Below are 19,629 nucleotides of genomic sequence, written 5' to 3'. Positions count from 1 at the left end.
CATCTTTCGTCCACAATTCCTTTAGTATTTGCATCGGGCCTCTCACGGTCCGCCCGTACATCAGCTCGAACGGGGAGAATCCAGTGGACTCTTGTGGCACCTCCCTGTATGCAAATAGCAAGGCATTGATGTAGCGATGCCACTGCCTTGGCTGCTCACTGCATAGTTTCTTCAGCGTGGACTTCAGCGTCGCATTGAATTTTTCGACCAGCCCATTGCACATCGGGTGATAGGGTGTCGTAGTCAAGTGACGAATGCTCAGCAGCCTGTTGACCTCTTCCATGCATTCAGAGACAAACTGTGTCCCCAGGTCTGTGAGGATCTCTTCAGGAACCCCAATTCTGCTGAAAATGTCCACAAGTGCCTCGGCAACAGTCTCGGTGTCAATTTTCTTCAGAGGCACGGCTACTGGGTACCTGGTTGCATAGTCTACCAGGGTCAGTACCCAATGATGACCCTTTTCACTTGGCGGTTTGATCTCGCCGATGAGGTCAATGGCCACTGTCTTGAAAGGTCGGTCGATCAAAGGCATCTTCTGCAACGGCACTTTCGGGACCCTTCCTCGAGGTATGGTTTTCTGGCAAATATCGCACGATCGGCAGAATCGAGTCACATCCGCATGCAGTCCTGGCCAGTAAAACGCAGCCTGGATTCTGTCCGATGTCTTCTTGACACCCAGGTGACCTCCCATAATAGAGTCGTGGGCCACCTCCATCACCTGGCGCCTAAGTGGTTGAGGCACCAGAACTTGACGTAATGGCTTCCCACCGTTGACTCTCGCGTGCTGGAACACTCTGTACAGGATCTTGGCCTTTACTTCAAAGTGCACAGTGCCTTCGCCCTTAGTCATCTCCTTGACAGGACGACTCCTGTACTTTGTTAAGGTCGAATCAGCTTCCTGTAGCTGAATCAGCCGATCCCTGTCCACGACAGCAGTTGCAGAACTGTTGGTGACCCTGAGTGGCGTAGTTGTTTTGTCCTTCTTCGCCTGGGCTCTGGTCGTCACAGCGCTTACAACCTGCGGCTGGTCGCGGCAATGCACAGTGGCCCTGTCATCTCGTAACAGTTCGCTGATATCTTCACTCGCGAATGGCAGTGGGTCTTCCTCCCCAGCAGCAGGCTGAGCTGAGCCCATTCTCCATTCGAAATCAGGGTCATCAGGACGTCTCGCACCCCCAATGTTCCCAATTAATAGATCGTACAAGGGCTTCTTCAGGCAGACGGCCTCAACTTCTCCGGTGAAGTATGGAGTATCGATCTGGATTTTTACCACTGGTGCCTTCACGCATTTGCTGTCAGCCATGAGCGTCCACTTGAAGTCACCAGTGAACTTCTCTGTCGGCACCAGATCCTCTTTGACAATGACTCCATTGCAGCCCGAATCTCTGAGAACAGTCACTTCCTGCTTCTCAACAAATCCCTTCGACACGGGCATGTTCGACACTGACACAGCTGCGCTGGCGACGACAGAGATTGACTTGCCATTGGCGAGTAGAAGCTGGCCATCAGATAAACATTCTTCCACGTCCGATGGTGTAGCCACTTGCTCGGCAGCCCTTGGAAGTATGACGCTGCTCGCACATACTTGTTGGTTCGAGCCACTCGTTTGCCTCTTGTTGTCGTAATATCTCCGTCGATGTTCTTGCGCTTTGTCATTGACATGTCCGTTATTTTTCTTTTGGGGACAGTTGGCGACTCGGTGGCCCTTGGCATTGCAATGGAAACACGTTATGTTCTGCCCTTCATTGGATGATGGTGCGGACTCAGTTTGTCCCTTGGCAGGTTGGTTTCCCTGGTTCCCGCTCTTCTGGAAAGGTTTCGTTGACTTTGACGTCCCCAGGGTCCTTCCATGAGCAATGAGATAACGCTCAGCAGCATCAGTTATGTCCTTCAAACCCCGCAGTTTTTGCTCTTCCAAGCGGGTCGCCAGGTCCTTCGGGCAGGCATTAAGGAATTGCTCCTTCACGATCAAGTCCCGCAGACTCTCGTATGACTGCTCTTCACCTGATAACTCCACCCACTTCTGCAGGTATGACGACAGGCGCTCCACAAACTGGCTCTGTGTCTCTCCAGACAATGGCTGGCATTCGCGGAAGCGTTGACGGTAGCCCCTTTTAGTGAAGTTGTAGCAACGCAGCAGAGCTTCCTTCAGTACATCATAGTCTCTGGCGTCATCATTTGAGAGTCTAGTGTAGACCTCAAGTGCTGCCCCAGTCAAATGTGCGCTGAGTTGAATCGCCCAGTCGTCGCGCTGCCATCTAGCACTCTCAGCGAACCTCTCGAATCTTGCAAGGTAGCAGTCGATCTGGTCCTTCCCGTCAGCGAATGCTGGAAGTTTCGGTGCCCTGTGTAACATTTGCTGCTGGTTATCTCTTGGGCGTGGTGCCGCGTGCTCATTTTGAACACGCACCATTTCTGTCTGAAGCTCTAAGTGCTTCGTCTCCATTTCTATCTGGAGCTCTAAGCGTTTCAGCTCCATTTGCCTTTCTTCACGCTGTGCTTCTCTTTCTCTTTCTTCACGCTCACGCTGCGCTTGTCGTTCTTCACGCTCACGCTGCGCTTGTCTTTCTTCACGCTGCACTTGTCTTTCTTCACGCTGCGCTTGTCTTTCTTTTTCTTCTCGCTCACGCTGCGCTTGTCTTTCTTCACGCTGCGCCAGCAGTCGTGTCTGGGACTCGACGAACTCCGTCAGCTGCTTGCCTTTCAGTCCCAGTTCAACTCCTTTTGCCCAGAACTCAGCCATTCTGGTCTTTTCCGGTGCGTTCGTCTGTATTCTTTCACAGCCACGAACGTAGACGAATGTAGTCTTCTAAAAGAACACAGTCTCTACTGCACCTCCGATGCTTCTCTCGTCGCTGGTCACCTTCGTAGACGCAGGCTGCCACCCTCCTCGTCTAACGTGACAGCGCACACTGCTCACGATACGTACACGACGTACCTCAGTCGTATTTCGTAGTATTAATGCACTAGCTCCGCGACGAAGTCCGTCTCGTCCAAACGGCAGCTAACCTCTGTAATCCCGATACACTCCGGCGTCGCTCACCGTACCGAGCTGCGGCGATTACCAAACTCTTCACCAGTCACACCGAATCCACGGTTCCGTAGTCTCAATACTGATCCCTCAGGATACACCCGATTGATGGCTACCTCCTGTGACTGTCTTGACACTGGTCCTTGTTGCTGGAAAACCCTTGGCGTTAAACGTAGATCCTTGGCTTGGCCCCCAATTGTTACACGACACTTGAGATTGCCACAAGTTCTCAAACGTCGTATAGTTGTGTTCTTTTATTCTACGTCGCCCGTCTTCGCAGCAGCAGAAAACAACTCGTCAAATTGAGTTCGAGGATTTATTTAGCATTCCATACATACAACTGCACATCGTAGCAGAACTCAAATAGAAGCTTTTTTCATACAAATCGCGCTGGCCTATATAGCAAATACTCAATCTCGAGAATATTCCAGACCGAACATGATACAACTACATTATACCAGCCGTCTATGGACTAGAACAGTGACGTACATCAAAAGCGCCGACGCACTTAATCCGAGCGAACGCCACGAACCCACGACTCAAAACAACGTGGTAAACAACTTGTTTTGACAGGACTAGAAAGTTCACCTGCATTCTCGTCCAAACATAAATATTGTGTTTACAAAATATAATATCGGTACTTTCCCACAAAGTACAAATAAGTCAACTACATGCAACACACAAAACTGAACCAAAGTTCAGCAACGGCAGCGTTTCCTAACAGTGTGTGTGTGTGTGTGTGTGTGTGTGTGTGTGTGTGTGTGTGTGTGTGTGTGTGTGTGTGTGTGTGTGTGTGTGTGTGTGTGTGTGTGTGCGTGCGTGTGTCTGTTTGTGTGTGTGTATGTGTGTGTGTGTGTGTGTGAGAGAGAGAGAGAGAGAGAGAGAGAGAGAGAGAGAGAGAGAGAGAGAGAGAGAATTTGTCCTTTACAGGGGGTATGCAGTGCCTTGGCAATGCACTTCTACTCAGGGGAAGGGCTCCTAATATGGACCACTTTTTGTTTCATGCTGATAACTAGCTTGTTTTCTTGCGAAGAAGTTTCATTTTGTGTTTGGTAGTCCTTCTCTCTTAGGTTAACCGTTAGGCCTAATTAGAGTGAAATAGCTTTGATAGACATTCAGCAAAAATTAAATACAGAAAAAATCACAAAGGGTCCATATTAAGAGCCTGGGCGCCTAATATGGACCAGTGAAGCGGCCTTCACGAATCACTGTAAAAAGCCCCCTATATATTAAAATAACATGACACAACTTAGTGTACAAGTCAGCCTAATTAAAATATGCTCTAGATTTATCTGTTTCGGGTTGATGAGGGCATTATTTGAAGGACACCAGGAAACTAAAGAAGCTTATTAAAAACAGAGTGAAAATAAGTGAAATTATCAACTTCCACGAAAAGAAGACTTTTGGTTGCATTTTATTTAATCTCGAGGGCTAGTTATAGGTTATTTCCAGCAAGCTTTCTAATGAATGAATGAAAATAGCCTTTAGCTTTTATTTTCTTCGATTTGTTGAAGGTGGTCCATATTAGGGGACTCGCACATACTTTGAGATTTTGCTATTATTTTTTGTTTGCAGAACAAACTCGGGGTCAACACTGCTAAAATGTAACAAATACGGTTTTAGCTGTCATATATAGCAATTTTTGTGTGATAAAAGCTTTGGCTGTGGACAGAAACGAGTCCGTTTTAGGCGGCAAATTTAGAGTGAACGCTGCCAAAAGTGAAAAAAAGAGAAAAAGCCTAACGGTTTTGAGATTTCTGTTTCTGCAACTGTTTTGACATGTGCAAGTTATCCAGAGAGGGTGAATACAGCGAATAAAACTTTTTTGAGCGCTCTAGCGCCGTTAGTTTGTCAGAACAGAAGGTGGTCCATATTTAGGAGCCGGTCCATATTAGGAGCCCTTCCCCTAATTCGAAAATCGTATTAGATAGCCAAGATGGGTGCCTTTTAACAGAAATGATGAATGGGTGATGCGGGAATGAATGCTTTTGTTCGGATGTAAAACTTGTCGCAATATTGTTTTGGCGAAGTTTATTTCGAATTGATAGCCATGACTCAGCGTGTTTTTCCTGTCTTGAATGCTTCAAACTTTTCTGAACAATACCAACACATATATTTCTTGTTCTTCTTGTCCATCCTTTCAGCACAAAACGGTCAAAATAAAAGTGTGCAGTCAAACCGAAAGCCTTCAGTTATAGGCATGTATACATCAGTCACTACATCATGGAATTCTCTTTCTTGACGAAGACAAGACGTCATCAAAAATACATTCAGGCTTCTGTAAATCAGAAGAAAACAACAGCATATTTTTTACAATCTTGTCATCTGAAAATCAAATTAGAGCAAAACATTGGTGCAACTTCAAAATAAATTGGGAGCAGTATTGAAAATTGAATATATCTAACGACCATCTATGGTATACCTAGCTGATATATAGCGATGGCTTCCTCAATGCTGATTGCTCCCTGTTGTTTTCATCTTCACTTCTTATTGTCAGGCAAATGTAAGGCTTCTCTGAGTGGCGTACCCTTGCAATAATCCACGTACACCACCACCCACCCGGCCCCCTCCCTCACCTTAAACTTTGTTCAGTCATTACATATTGGCCTGAAAATTATTTTACAATATTCCTCTAGATTGGCCGAATTTGTCCTGTGGCGGAGGAACTTCCGTGCCATGGGGTAAGCACATTCCAATGGTGAAGAAACACTTGCTGAAATAAAGCATTGGTCTTTTCACTATGCACTGTCTCAGTGTCAGCTTTTTACACTTATCTACTCACGTTTTGGGCGTGTAAAAGTGGTTAGTTCTGATCTTATTTTGACATAATGGTTTTCTGTGGGAGTGCGGTCTGTAACATGAGTGAAGTGCGTGTCGTAACAAGCCTTTCCTGCAGTTGTTGTGCGCTCTGTAACCTACTCATGTGTGGGTATCATACCACAAAACGTCATAAAACCTGAATTGTGTAAGACACAAGAAAACGACCGAACCACATAATCCTTGATATATTGCAGCTTACTAAGAACATTACAGTACCGTAAAATCCCTAGCAAACGCCCAGTATCTAGCAAACGCCCACCCCCTACTTTCGGCCAAATGTTGTGCAGAGGGGTCACTACCTAGCAAACGCCCACCCCGGTTTTTTGTTCTACGATTTGTGCACACTGTTCAATGGTTCGCTTTTTTTTTGGGGAGGGGGGGGGGAGGGGGGAGGAGGGGATAAAATTACGTCATGTCTTTCAGTGACGTCGTTCAGTGACGTCTTTTATTGAGTGTTGAACACTTCTCTCGTTGACAAGCACTTCCTTTCTAAGCTTATGTTCAGCCATGCCGAAGCACAAATCATATTTATACAGTGACATACAAACTGAAATCCCTGAGATATCTTGAAAACGAAGCTGCAGGCAATGTTTCGTTATGTGCCCGCGAGGTGTTTTTTGACAGAAAAAAGAATGAGAGAGTGGAGGGAACACAGAAACATATTAGAACAGCAATACGGGAAAGAAAAGGAAAAATGAAAGTTGTCTGAAAGACCGCCAGTTAGATCTGAAGAAGCTGAACAAGTTGTGATGGAATACTTGGAAGGGGGCTGGGCCGCTATTGCGCGGGACCGCTATTGCGCGGGGCCGCTATTGCGCGAATCTAACCCTAACCCTAACCCTAACCCTTATCCTAACCCTAACCCTAACCCTAACCCTAAAGATTCGCGCAATAGCGACCCCGCGCAATAGCGGCCCCGCGCAATAGCGGGCCGACCCCCTTGGAAGAGGGTCTCCAAACAAGAGAAGAAACTGTGTTTGTGCTGACGTTATTCTGAGAATGAGAAAATCAAGGTCACTTGTGTTCTTCTTCTTTCTTTATTTGGTGTTTAACGTCGTTTTCAACCACGAAGGTTATATCGCGACGGGGAAAGGGGGGAGATGGGATAGAGCCACTTGTCAATTGTTTCTTGTTCACAAAAGCACTAATCACAAATTTGCTCCAGGGGCTTGCAACGTAGTACAATATATGACCTTACTGGGAGAATGCAAGTTTCCAGTACAAAGGACATAACATTTCTTACATACTGCTTGACTAAACTCTTTACAAAAATTGACTATATTCTATACAAGGAACACTTAACAAGGGTAAAAGGAGAAACAGAATCCGTTAGTCGCCTCTTACGACATGCTGGGGAGCATCGGGTAAATTCTTCCCCCTATTGTTCTTCTTTTTTTTCTATCACAGAACGTTGATCTTTATTTGCGTAAACAAACGGTGTGTTTATTTTTTTTATTAAAATTGCATAAATCACATGGTTGTATCACTTTTTTTTCTCGTGAAAATGTGATGACACTTTATCTTGCAAAGGGGTGTATACCTAGCAAACGCCCACCCCCTACTTTTACCCGAAATATGTGCGGAGGGGGGGTGAGCGTATGCTAGGGATTTTACGGTATGTGCAAACTGCATACGTGGGCCGCGTGCAAAGGTCAAACGTCCCAATATTCCACAAAAACTGAGAGAGTGGATGAAGCTGAAGCAACGGTTAAAATCACATTTAAGAAAATGTAGTATCGTGGATTCAAAGAAAAATACACACTGAACATTCTTCATCTACCAAAAGTTAAGAGCACGAAGCCTTGGCGTCTCTCTGAGCAACAAATATACAACCTCAAGTTTTTGCCCACGAGCTTGTGCGACCCGTAACTTTTGTGTTGTGCTCCCAAAACACGATGTAACTATTTATACGGCGTGAACTTCATGCTTTCATATGTCTACTTTGGATGGCATTTCGAAGAGCACTTGCACGATTTGTGCTGTAACAAGTATTATTTTAGTCTATTTTTACCTTTCCCCACGTTTAACTCAAGGCAGCAGTTATTGTGCTTCGATTTGTTTATCCAGTGATATTCTTTAATCTAGAACACTTGCTTTGAACCACCAATGATCATTTCAAAGCTTTCCATCTTTGTATATTTGGACGATTAATTACGACGCTCGGAATTGTATTGATACACTCCCCCGACCACCTTTGATACGCTCCCCCTAGCAATAAGTTCTTTTCTTAGTACGATCACCCGACAGTTTACCTTTGCTTTCTGTTCAGTTATCGGCTTGGTTAACTCCCTAAGAGAAGGGTATTTCGTGTCAAACTTCAACATAAACACATATTTATATATAAGTAGAGGTTACACAACGAGTCACAGTCGATAGTAACAATATAGGTCGAAGTTCGCAGATCATGAAAAATGCGAGCTTGCAGTATTTAACTGAAGCTCGCATTTTTCATGATCCGCAAACTTCGACCACTATTTTTACTATCTACTGACTGACCGAGACGATGTGTGTAACCTCAGTCTACACACACACACACACACACATACACACACACACACACACACACACACACACACACTGACACACACACACACACACACACACACACACACACACACACACACACACACACACACACACACACACACACACACACACACACACACACTGTGTTATGTGGTAGGATTACAAAGGCTTCCTTTGAAATGTACACACTGTACAACCAAACCACTGACAGTGTTAGAATACAATTTATTTTGCAACATTTGTTGTTCATCAGCTCGTAAATACAACAAACATGTCAATGTTGTAAGAATGTTGTACAGTTTTTAGAAAATGGTTCGTTGCTGGACAGTCGTACGCCAGCTTTGAAATGCCATACACTCAGTTCGTCAGCAAATATAGAAATACCTTTTAACGCCTAATTGTTTTTTCACAATCTTACCACAAGGAATTGAAATGCCACACCGGCCTAGGATTATCACTACTGTTCTCTCAATAACCGTATTGGCCCAGAAAGGAGGGCTCAGAATCCCTGATCGAGTGAGCAAAGCATTGTACTATGCAAACTCTTGCCGCCCTCGTCTCAGTTAAAACACCGTTCCTCGATCTTGTAACTACTCTAAAGCACTATGTATTCTGCGTTCAGAGTAGGCTGCAACTCCAACGTAAACGTTTACATGTCATGATTGTAACTTTTGTTAAAATAAACTTATGTTTAAACCAAACGTTTACAACCTCGTTCGGCGATCCCGCAACTTCATTATATCAACTCGGAAAGGCCACTCCGAGTTGGTCAGCGACTCTCTTCCACAGAGTGACCGTGTCCGCAGCGGAGCGTGACCACAGGCGTTGCAGATGCGGCCACACCTTGTTGGCGTCGACCATGCAGTAGTCGTTGCCGGGGTCAAGGACGAGGCGATGGAAGCCAAAGGTCAAGGTGTTGCAGAAGCGAGCACACATTGTCAGCGGGATCAGGTCCACTTCTTCCCTGCTCAGTTTCATCTGCAAGAGACAGTGAAGTTATCACAACAACAACAACAACAAGAACAACAAGAACAACAACAACAACAACAAGAGAGAGAGAGAGAGAGAGAGAGAGAGAGAGAGAGAGAGAGAGAGAGAGAGAGGGGTGGGGTTGGGGGAGGGGTAACCTACAGAAGTGCGTATGTGGGATTGACGTACTGTGTTTGATATACGCTGACACACACAGAGGCACATAGGCCTACAAACAAACACAGACAAGGACACTGACACAGGCACGGACACAGACAGATACAAAGCAAGCCAGATAGACAAACAGGCACTGTATCGGCCATCACAGAGAAGACACCGAAGCTGAAAACTGACCTGCAGATGGGACTTAACCTATTTATTGATTAAAAGCGTTTGACCTGACTGAGTCCTCTCCCTTGTCATTCAGTCACGAACAAAGCTTTTAAGTTACATGTACAGTCACTGGGAGAACAAAAAACAAACCAACACACCAACACGCGGAAACACATTCAAACACACACACAACAAGGCACACAAAGATACCCACGCAGGCAGACAGCCGCGACAGACAGACAGACAGACAACACACACACACTCGCGCTCACACTCGCGCACTCGCACACAAACACACACACACACACACCCTCCGCCCCTCCCCCCCCCCTCATATACATTAATGTCCCCTGACATAACGAAGCAGCGAGTTTCACGTACCTCTGACAAATATCCAGCGAGAGCTTGCCCAGACATTTCGTCGGGGTCAAGGTCGGCGGGACACAACAAGGTCATGTAGGTCATTGCTATGGCAACCTCTATCAAGAGAAAGGATTTGGTGGCATCTCCAAAGTCCAGAATACCACAGACACACATGTTGGAAGACGATGACGATGTCGATGACAATGTGGGTGACGACGAAGTGTTTGTGTTTCCCTCTGGTCCGACAAGAATGTTATGGACGTTGAAGTCGCTGTGAATGATCGCTGGAAGAGAACAAAACGAATTTGCTAAGATATCTAAGTGCTGTGAAGAGTTTGGTCTGGTCTTACAAAAAAATTATGTTAGTCACATGAAAGTCGCGAGTAAACAAGAAACTGAGATACATACTGGAGATACTAATGAAGTACGGGTTTGTTCTTTGCTGAGACATTAGTTACAACATGGCATTCTTTCTTTCTTTGTTCTGACATTATTCCTTATTACTGGTGGGTGGTGGTTTTTTTTAGGGGGGGGGGTACGCTTACGTCACACTTCTACATAGGCAGGCTGAGTGTTTTGGCAAATGCTTATTATCTGGAGGTACCCAAAAATAGAATAAATGTAGTACAAAGAAAATGTCAAGCAAACAATTTGGAGCGTAGGCTACATTCTGCTTCTGGTGTACGTGCTTGGCACCTACACCGACTATTCGACTTTTATAAACTTAATTGAACATTACCAATCCGTTACCTTTTTGAAGCCCACTCTCGCATTTGAGAACTTTCTTCTCGAAGTCCTCGATGACTTGTCTGACGACGCTGGCCTTTTCTGCGTCACTGATGAAACGTAATAGGTGACGTAACGAAGGCACGTTCTGCATATTCCAGTTCACTATCAACTCTGGACAGTTGCTGTCATCAAAGTCCTGTTGGCAAACAATTTTTAGTCAAAACCAAACGCTTTGCTTGTGGTAAATCTATTTTTGAACATAATTCAAGAAATATTTAACAAATAATAACTGATGTTCGCAGACTACAAGGTCGAAGACATTCCCAGGCCAGGCTCCAGCATAGCTTCAAAACATTCAGTTAGCATTCAAATCCATTGTTTAATGTCACCGCGGCAACGACAGGAAGGCCCGAAGGGCGTAGGAATTGTGGGTTATTAGTCTTCCTTATTTTATAAACACACCCTTATTTTATAAACACACACACACACACACACACACACACACACACACACACACACACGCACACACACACACACACACACACACGTACGCACGCACGCACGCGAGCACACACATAAGTTCACCGACAGTACCTTTAGAGCCAGGTCAAGCTTGGCAGCATAGTGTCCAACCTGAAAGCTGAGTTGTGGTGTGAGAGGCACGGAAGCCAGGGTCGTACCGGGCAGGTATTCCATCAGACGAACCAGGTACACGTCCTTGTCTGTCTGATTCTGGCAATCTGTTCAACAAACACACAGTTACACTGTGAATAACGTAGACATAGACAACTTTATTAGAGAGGTCCAGAAAGTGTTTTTCTCAGAACGTGTACGCACGGCATGCGTGTATGTAATCAAATGCACATTTCAACGTCATCAAATGCACCTTCTACGTCACACGTTTTTCAGGATCTACACGTCGTGTGCTCGCCGGTTGTGTCTCTTCGACGCGTACGGGTGACGTCATACACCACACGTTCACGTTCTCCTACACGTCTTTGCCACTGGACCTCTGCATGAATCTCGAATGAGAGGCCTCTAACATCTCGTCCCCTTACAACCAAAACGTTATGGGACTACATGTAGGCTTACGCGACGTTATATCCTTTATTCCATACTTAGTTGCTGACGACACGACAACTGATGCTATGCACAAGTCATACAGTGTGATATTTAATCACACAAAACAAAGGCTATAGGCTACTGACCTGCGTTAACGTTGTGTTGGTCATCATGTTCCCTGGCCAGTGGCTGCAGACAGGACAACTGACCGGACAGGGAGGGCACAGGCCTGGGCGTGGGGAACCCTCTCTCCACTGCATGCACCATCATCGCATTCTTCGCCTCTAAAAAAGTATTACAAACAAGAAGCTCGAATTCAATATTGCAAGAATTAAAAAAAAGTCCAACTCACCACAGAAAGTGGTCAGGGTGTTGAATTTTGGTATGTGACCAAGTGGAGGGATGGTGTTATCCCATGTAAAAGGTTGACCAGATCTGAGACAGTGAAGCGAACTGTTTTCACGAGGCCTATATCGAGCCACCAAGAATATCAGCGTATATTGCTATTTCATATGTTACGTGGATTTCCATTGGTCAATTGGGCAAAACTGAGCTCAGTGCAAAAGTAATATCGACGACATTTCTGTCGATATCAGTTTTGATATCGACGACCTCTTTATTGCTTCCCCACTTCAAAAACAAAAACACCTAAATTTAAAAACAAACAAATATATATGAAAATTTAATTATCCCAGAATTTAGTTGAGCAAGTGACTAAAGACTTTTTGAAAGAAAAGACATTTTGAAATACTGAAAAGTACAAGAAAAGAGTGAACAAAAAGAAATAATAATCAGAGGGAGGGATATGGAACAGCCAAAACTGAGACAAATACTTTTGTAATTTCTTTACAGTAAATACAAAATGTCCAGAGAATTAGCAATATATCTAACATTGACTGACTGTGTGATGATATCTTCTGCTATTGGTCTGTTTCGACAGACCATAGCAGAAGATATCATCACACAGTCCGTCAATATTGGGTAATACCGTTTGGCATTTTGAGAGTTTATTCCTAACAACTTACTAGTGTTTTAACGACAACGATTGAATGAATATGCCATGAAAATGAACAAGCGACTTTCATCCCAGTTTTAGTTATTCTGCCTAAATAGGCTGAGCAGTCCTTTGATCTAACCAGCAAATTCACCTAACACTGACCGACCGTGGCTCATCATGCTTACCAGTAACTTCGGGCTTTCTGGAGTCCAGAGAATTGAGAACCTTAAACACATAGCCGTGCGGCCAGACTTGTGTGATGTGTTCATTCTTCACCAAGCTGGTGTCCACGGTCACGTGAAAGTTCCGATCGTCGTAGCTGTCCAGTTCCCGACAGCTGAGCACGTGCAGGCCGTACAGGTCAAGTGTCAATTGCGTCACTGTTGAGGGAGATAGCTCTGGCCGATAGATCTCGGTTCCCGCGGAGTTATCTTCACCACCTTGCTCGGAAGACATGGCACGGGCTGGAAAGGAAGAGCATAAAAGATAGATCAGAAAAAATATTTAACACCAATGTTGTCCAAAATCATTCTAGGCTAATTGCCTCCCAGACAACCGCCCCCCGGACAACTGCCCCCCCGACAACTGCCATCTGGACAATTGCCCCCCTAGGACAGTTGCCCCCCGTGACAATTGCCCCCAAGGATAATTGCCCCCCATTATTTTGTTTGTGTTTTTTTTAGTTATGAAGTTGTTGTCTTTTTTAAAAAAATTGCTGTTTTTACATTTAGTCAAGTTTTGACTAAATGTTATAACGTAGAGGGGGAATCGAGACGAGGGTCGTGGTGTATGTGTGTGTGTCTGTCTGTGCGTGTGTGTGTGTAGAGCGATTCAGACCAAACTACTGGACCGATCTTTATGAAATTTGACATGAGAGTACCTGGGAATGATATCCCCGAATGTTTTGTTTTTTGTTTTGATAAATACCTTTGATGGCGTCATATCCGGCTTTTTGTAAAAGTTGAGGCGGCACTGTCACACCCTCATTTTTCAATCAAATTGATTGAAATTTTGGCCAAGCAATCTTCGACGAAGGCCGGACTTCGGTATTGCATTTCAGCTTGGTGGCTTAAAAATTAATTAATGACTTTGATCATTAAAAATCTGAACATTGTAAAAAAAAATTTTTTTTTAAACGATCCAAATTTACGTTCATTTTATTCTTCATCATTTTCTGATTCCAAAAACATATAAATATGTTATATTTGGATTAAAAACAAGCTCTGGAAATTAAAAATATAAAAAATTATTATTAAAATAAAATTTCCGAAATCGATTTAAAAACAATTTCATCTTTGATGACAAGACTGAATTTCTTCTTTTCTCTGGAGCTTCCTCTTCGACCACTTCCCTTCCAGCCTCCATCACAGTAGGTTCTAGTGACATTTCTCTCTCTGATAGTGCTAGGAATCTTGGGTTCATCATGGACTCCCACCTCTCAATGAAACAACACATCAAAAAAGTCTGTCAGACATGTTACTTTGAGATCAGAAGAATAGGTTCCATAAGAAAATTTCTCACTGTTGATGCCACTAAAACTCTCGTTACATCCTGCATTCTGTCCAGATTAGATTACTGCAACTCCCTTCTCATAGGCTGCCCTGACTCCACTCTCCAACCCTTGCAAAAAGTACAACACTCTGCTGGACGTCTCATTTTCAGAGCACAGCATCGACAACCCTGCACTCCTCTCATGAAAGAACTTCACTGGCTTCCTGTATCTGAACGTATTAGGTATAAAGCTGCCTGCTTCTGCTACAATATCATCTCTGAATCGGCACCTGCCTATCTTTCTGAACTGGTCTCTCTCTACACTCCCTCTCGCACCCTTCGTTCTTCTGATGATGCTCGACTTCTCCGTCAAGGTCGCTTTAAACGCAAGGCTCATGGCTTCCGCACGTTTTCGTATTATGGACCTCAGTTATGGAATTCACTCCCCTTTCAATTACGTCACTCTCCATCCATTTCATCTTTTAAGTCCAATTTGAAAACTCACTTGTTCCAACAACACTACGGATAGTTCCTTAGTATAGAGTCTGGGGATGTGAGATGTGCATGATGTGTTGTTTGAATCTGACAGTGATTGTATGATTTTTGTATACATGTATTGTTGTCACGCGCTTTGAACTTCTGATAAGGCGCTTTATAAATGCCCGTTATTATTATTATTATTATTATTATTATTCCTTAATTGTGGGTTCCTGATTCCAAAAACATATAGATGTGATATGTTTGGATTAAAAACACGCTCAGAAAGTTAACAAGTTGCGTAAGGCGAAATTACAACATTTAGTCAAGCTGTCGAACTAACAGAATGAAACTGAACTCACTGCATTTTTACAGCAAGAGCGTATACTCGTTGCATCGTCAGTCCACCGCTCGATGCAAAGGCAGTGAAATTGACAAGAAGAGCGGGGTAGTAGTTGCGCTGAGAAGGATAGCACGCTTTTCTTTATCTCTATTCTTTTTACATTGCGTGCTATCCTTCTCAGCGCAACTACTACCTCGCTCTTCTTGTCAATTTCACTGCCTTTGCATCGAGCGGTGGACTGACGATACTACGAGTGTACGCTCTTGCTGTAAAAATGCAGTGAGTTCAGTTTCATTCTGTTAGTTCGACAGCTTGACTAAATGTTGTAATTTCGCCTTGCGCGACTTGTTTGTTGTTGTTGTCGTTTGATGTATTTTGCGGTATTCGGCAGTAAGTTTGATATTAATATTAGTCTGTATCTGAGTGATGCTTAGTGATGCTCCCTGGTTTTCACACACACACGGGCGCGCGCGCATACACACTCAAACATGCACACATATGCGCGCAATCACACAAATATATACACAGAGTAAAAGTAATACAGGTTCAACATATTTATTTTTGATTTGAATATATCCGTGCGTGAACTAATTGCCACATGCGTGCACGGTAAGTGTTGCCTATTTATACATTCAGGAGCTAGTGCGTAATGCGTATTGTACTAAGTTGATTTTTCTAAAACTTAAATTTGTAAAACTCATTAAAAGTTTCAGTCAACACACACACACACACAAACACACACATACACACAATCACATGATCACACACACACACACACACACACACACACACACACACACACACACACGCACCCATAGGTACATAGTCAGTCATAGTCAGTAAAACAGCATAGGAGCTGGAATGCGTAAGGCTACTTTGTGCTTAAAATTGTAGGTTAAGTCACGTATTGTCTGCACAGACTGGTCACAGTTTACACACGAACAGACGAAGAACTTAAAAATCTTTGACTGCCAGGTCTTGTTTAAAGCTGTAAGATACCGTTTGCTGTAAATTATATTAATTTGAATACCTTTTGCTGTAAATTATAATTGTAACTCGGAGACCTATATCAGTCTGCAAAATTAATTCAACAACAAAAATCCCCCTCTGCACTGGCATAAGACTGCTGGGCTGTAGATTTGTGTTATGTGTCTCAGCACGGTGGAGGGATGCCGCCCCTACCTCGCGAACAAGCTTGGACAGATCTTTGGTGGTTTACATGATGGTTTACACATGGAGGAAGGAAGGAAGGTATCCTTTAAAGGCACAGTAAGCCTCCCGTAAACCATCACAGATACTGTCAGGCTTTTACACACAGTACAAACACCCTTCCATTTGAACGCTCACCAAACGGGAACATCCTAGGTGCCCTACGTAAAGAGCGAGCAATTTTCAAAGAATTAATTTTGCGGAGAGAGTGTCAGAGACAATCGGACCGTGGTGCGTTTTGGCGCTAGACCTAACTTTTAAAATCTAAATAATAAATTGACAGCTTGTTACACAAACATTCTTAAATCATAAAAGAATTCTTTTTTCATCAAGACAAGATCAGTACAATTCGAAGTTTTGAAAGTTTGAAAAAAGAAAAGCCCGGAAGCAGGGTCACGCAAGGTCGTGGTTCTCGTAGCAGACGACGGTTTATACCTATCGCCAGTTCCTCTGAACAGTCAAAAGCCATCGCTAGAGTTCTTGTGAACCACAGCCGTTTGTTTCGTGCATAGTCAGAGGTACTTAATAACGTGCTATTGCAGATAAGCTCACAGCGAGTCGCATTCAAATTACTAACTGACGACTACATTGTGAAAACTGAAGAGAAACTTGATCACACGGGATCACGATGGCTCAGGAGTAAGATAAACCACGCAAAATATTATTCTTTGAAAATTGCTCGCTCTTTACGGAGGGCACATAGGATGTTCCCGTTTGGTGAGCGTTCAAATGGAAGGGTGTTTGTACTGTGTGTAAAAGCCTGACAGTATCTGTGATGGTTTACGGGAGGCTTACTGTGCCTTTAACCAGAGACTTACATTCTATCTATGTCTCTGCTTTAACTACGCATGCACGTGAATGAGTGTTTGCGAAAAGTATTTGTCAATAACGGTACATCCCAGTATAATAACCGTTCGTTTAAACCGGCCTCGCGCTGGCCGTTTCAGTGTCGACTTGTCCCCAGTGTAACCGTGCCGGCTGCTCCTAGTTCCTTTCTCTATAGGGCTAGATACACAGGCACAAACACACACACACACACACACACACAAACACACACACACACACCCTGTGACACGGCCACACATCCTGTCAGCCATCTCTTTAAACAGGACAAGCAGGAGTCGAGTTGTTTATGAATCCAAAATTGTTAGGGTCCTCCAGATAGTTCACATTTGAACTCTTAGCCTATGTATAACTGATGTGTGATGTAAGCAAACCACCCCCCCCCCAAAAAAAAAAAAGAAAAAAAAAAGGAATAACACATACACAGACACAGACACACAGACACACTGACACACACACACACACACATACACACACATACAGACACACACACTCACAAACACACACCGGCACACACACACACACACACACACACACACACACACACACACACACACACAAACACCGACACACCGTGACAAACAGACAAAGGATTTCAGACTGACTTTGCAGATTGCCAGTATAGCCATTGTCAGAAACCCTGCTGACCACTCTCTGCCGTGCGGCGACAGTCACACATTCATCAGCTCCGCTTGCTTACACTTTACTGACAACAGCTTGCTGGACAATGACCAAAGCCATGGAAGACCGTGCCAATAACGCATGTAAAGCCAAGTCGAAAACTGCTTAATGTAACCGAGTGCCGAAACACCACAATCACCTTTGGAGGCGAAGTCCAATCAGACAGGATTGAGAATTTTAGAGCTTATTTCTAAGCCGTATAAAAACTGTTATGCATTCGCAAAGGAATCCATGAACATACAGAGAGACAAAAGCCGCCAGACCCCATCACAAACAGAACTCTACAATCCACAGGTGTTGCCTACTTCTAAGGCCAACAAGTCTGCAGAGTCTGCTGTGAAGGGCGACGGTAGTCTCCCTGTCACAATCGCCCCCGTTTGAATGAACTTTGTCCTCAAAGTTCCGAACCAAGCTTAGGTCCCTCCCAGGTTCGTGGAATGGGAACAGCACGAAAAATGATTCAGTGGCCATAACGCCATTCCTGAACATATGTCGAGTCCCATCCCTGTCGACGACGCCAAATGTAACCGAGTGCCGAAACACCACAATCACCTTTGGAGGCGAAGTCCAATCAAACAGGATTGAGAATTTTAGAGCTTATTTCTAAGCCCTATAAAAAACTGATATGCATTCGCAAAGGAATCCATGAACATATACAGAGAGACAAAAGCCGCCAGACCCCATCACAAACAGAACTCTACAATCCACAGGTGTTGCCTACTTCTAAGGCCAACAACTCTGCAGAGTCTGCTGTGAAGGGCCGCGACGGTAGTCTCCCTGTCACATTAAAAACCACCACACGAACAAATCAATGCAGAAAACAGGCGCACCCACACCCAAACCGGCACACATGCACTCAGTGACACACACCGGCGAACACACACACACACACACGGCACACGTACACGGCCGTGGCACACACACCCCGGCACACATGCACACAGACGTCCGGAGAACACACACACACACACACACACACACATAGTGCACACATATATACATGCACACACACACACACACACACACACACACACACACTAGCTTTTTTCCTATTCATGCCAAATGTGCAGGCCGGGATTCGAAGAAAAAGACGCACATCAAATTAATGCCACGTACTGTACTTGTTAGCGACAGCAGCCCCAGCGAAGTTGGTTAATGTTATTTTTAGCCAAAGGTCACCAATTGTATGCAGCCTACAAAAGCTTTTACCTTTTGTGTTTTGTATCCAAGTCGCACAACGCACAACTCCGCTGGCGTTGGCAGTTGAACTGGATAGCCAGCTAACACACAATTACAACGCTAATATTGGTTGCAGGAACATTAAAAGTAACACCGTGACCAGAACCGTGACGGAATAACACAGTGTGCGAGGAAAGCTGTGTGTTCCCCAAGTGTGCTCTCTGTGCCTTGATTTTGCAGCTGCTACTCAGTGTTGCTGTATGACTGACTAGTTTGGGTGTTTTACGTCCTCTCGGGTAACTAGGACCTATTTTGGACATTAATTCTAATAAGATAAAGAGAGTGGGGGGAAAAAAAGGGGGGGATAGGGGTGGGGGTGAGGGGTGGTGAAGGACATTAGGTGTGGGGGTGAGGGGTGGGGGTAGGTGAAGGACATTGTTGCGCTGGTGTGCGGTGTATCAGAAAGGGACGAAACTCGTACCACAGTGTGTAGTTCCTGTAGCGTTTTATGACGGCTTACTTGTGCCAAAACCTAGGGTTATCGTTTTCACGTGAAAATTAGTAATTAACAGTGTC

At 44.4% G+C, this 19,629-nt stretch overlaps 2 protein-coding genes across 2 annotated transcripts in view; both read right to left on the bottom strand.

Moving 5' to 3' along the window:
* Positions 1-2,446, bottom strand: part of LOC138983138 (uncharacterized) — a 5,023-nt gene extending 2,577 nt beyond the window's left edge. The window contains exon 1 of the mRNA XM_070356545.1: positions 1-2,446. This exon is cut by the window's left edge and continues 1,741 nt beyond it. Coding sequence (XP_070212646.1) covers positions 1-2,446 — 2,446 coding nt within the window.
* A 6,140-nt stretch (positions 2,447-8,586) lies between these two features.
* On the bottom strand, positions 8,587-19,199 carry LOC138982310 (hydroxylysine kinase-like). Its single transcript, XM_070355572.1, has 7 exons — positions 19,084-19,199; positions 13,016-13,294; positions 11,980-12,117; positions 11,366-11,511; positions 10,793-10,967; positions 10,061-10,326; positions 8,587-9,355 (listed from the first exon to the last, which is right to left on the bottom strand). The coding sequence occupies exons 2-7, from the start codon at positions 13,284-13,286 to the stop codon at positions 9,119-9,121; spliced, it is 1,233 nt and encodes a 410-aa protein (XP_070211673.1). The 5' UTR covers positions 13,287-13,294; positions 19,084-19,199; the 3' UTR covers positions 8,587-9,118.
* Positions 19,200-19,629: the final 430 nt, after the last annotated feature.

This window comes from Littorina saxatilis, linkage group LG12 (assembly GCF_037325665.1).
Source record: "Littorina saxatilis isolate snail1 linkage group LG12, US_GU_Lsax_2.0, whole genome shotgun sequence".
NCBI classification, from domain to species: domain Eukaryota; kingdom Metazoa; phylum Mollusca; class Gastropoda; order Littorinimorpha; family Littorinidae; genus Littorina; species Littorina saxatilis.
The sequence above is the reverse complement of the archived record's forward strand: the minus strand, read 5'-3'. Positions and strand labels throughout refer to the sequence as shown.

Excerpts from the sequence above, each read along its gene's own strand:
- LOC138982310 (XM_070355572.1), bottom strand. The coding sequence starts at position 13,286 with ATGTCTTCCGAGCAAGGTGGTGAAGATAACTCCGCGGGAACCGAGATC. Across the intron at positions 12,118-13,015 it reads CAGAAAGCCCGAAGTTACTG|AGGCGAAGAATGCGATGATG; the intron begins GTAAGCATGATG and ends ATACTTTTTTAG. Across the intron at positions 10,968-11,365 it reads AGCTTGACCTGGCTCTAAAG|GACTTTGATGACAGCAACTG; the intron begins GTACTGTCGGTG and ends GTTTGCCAACAG.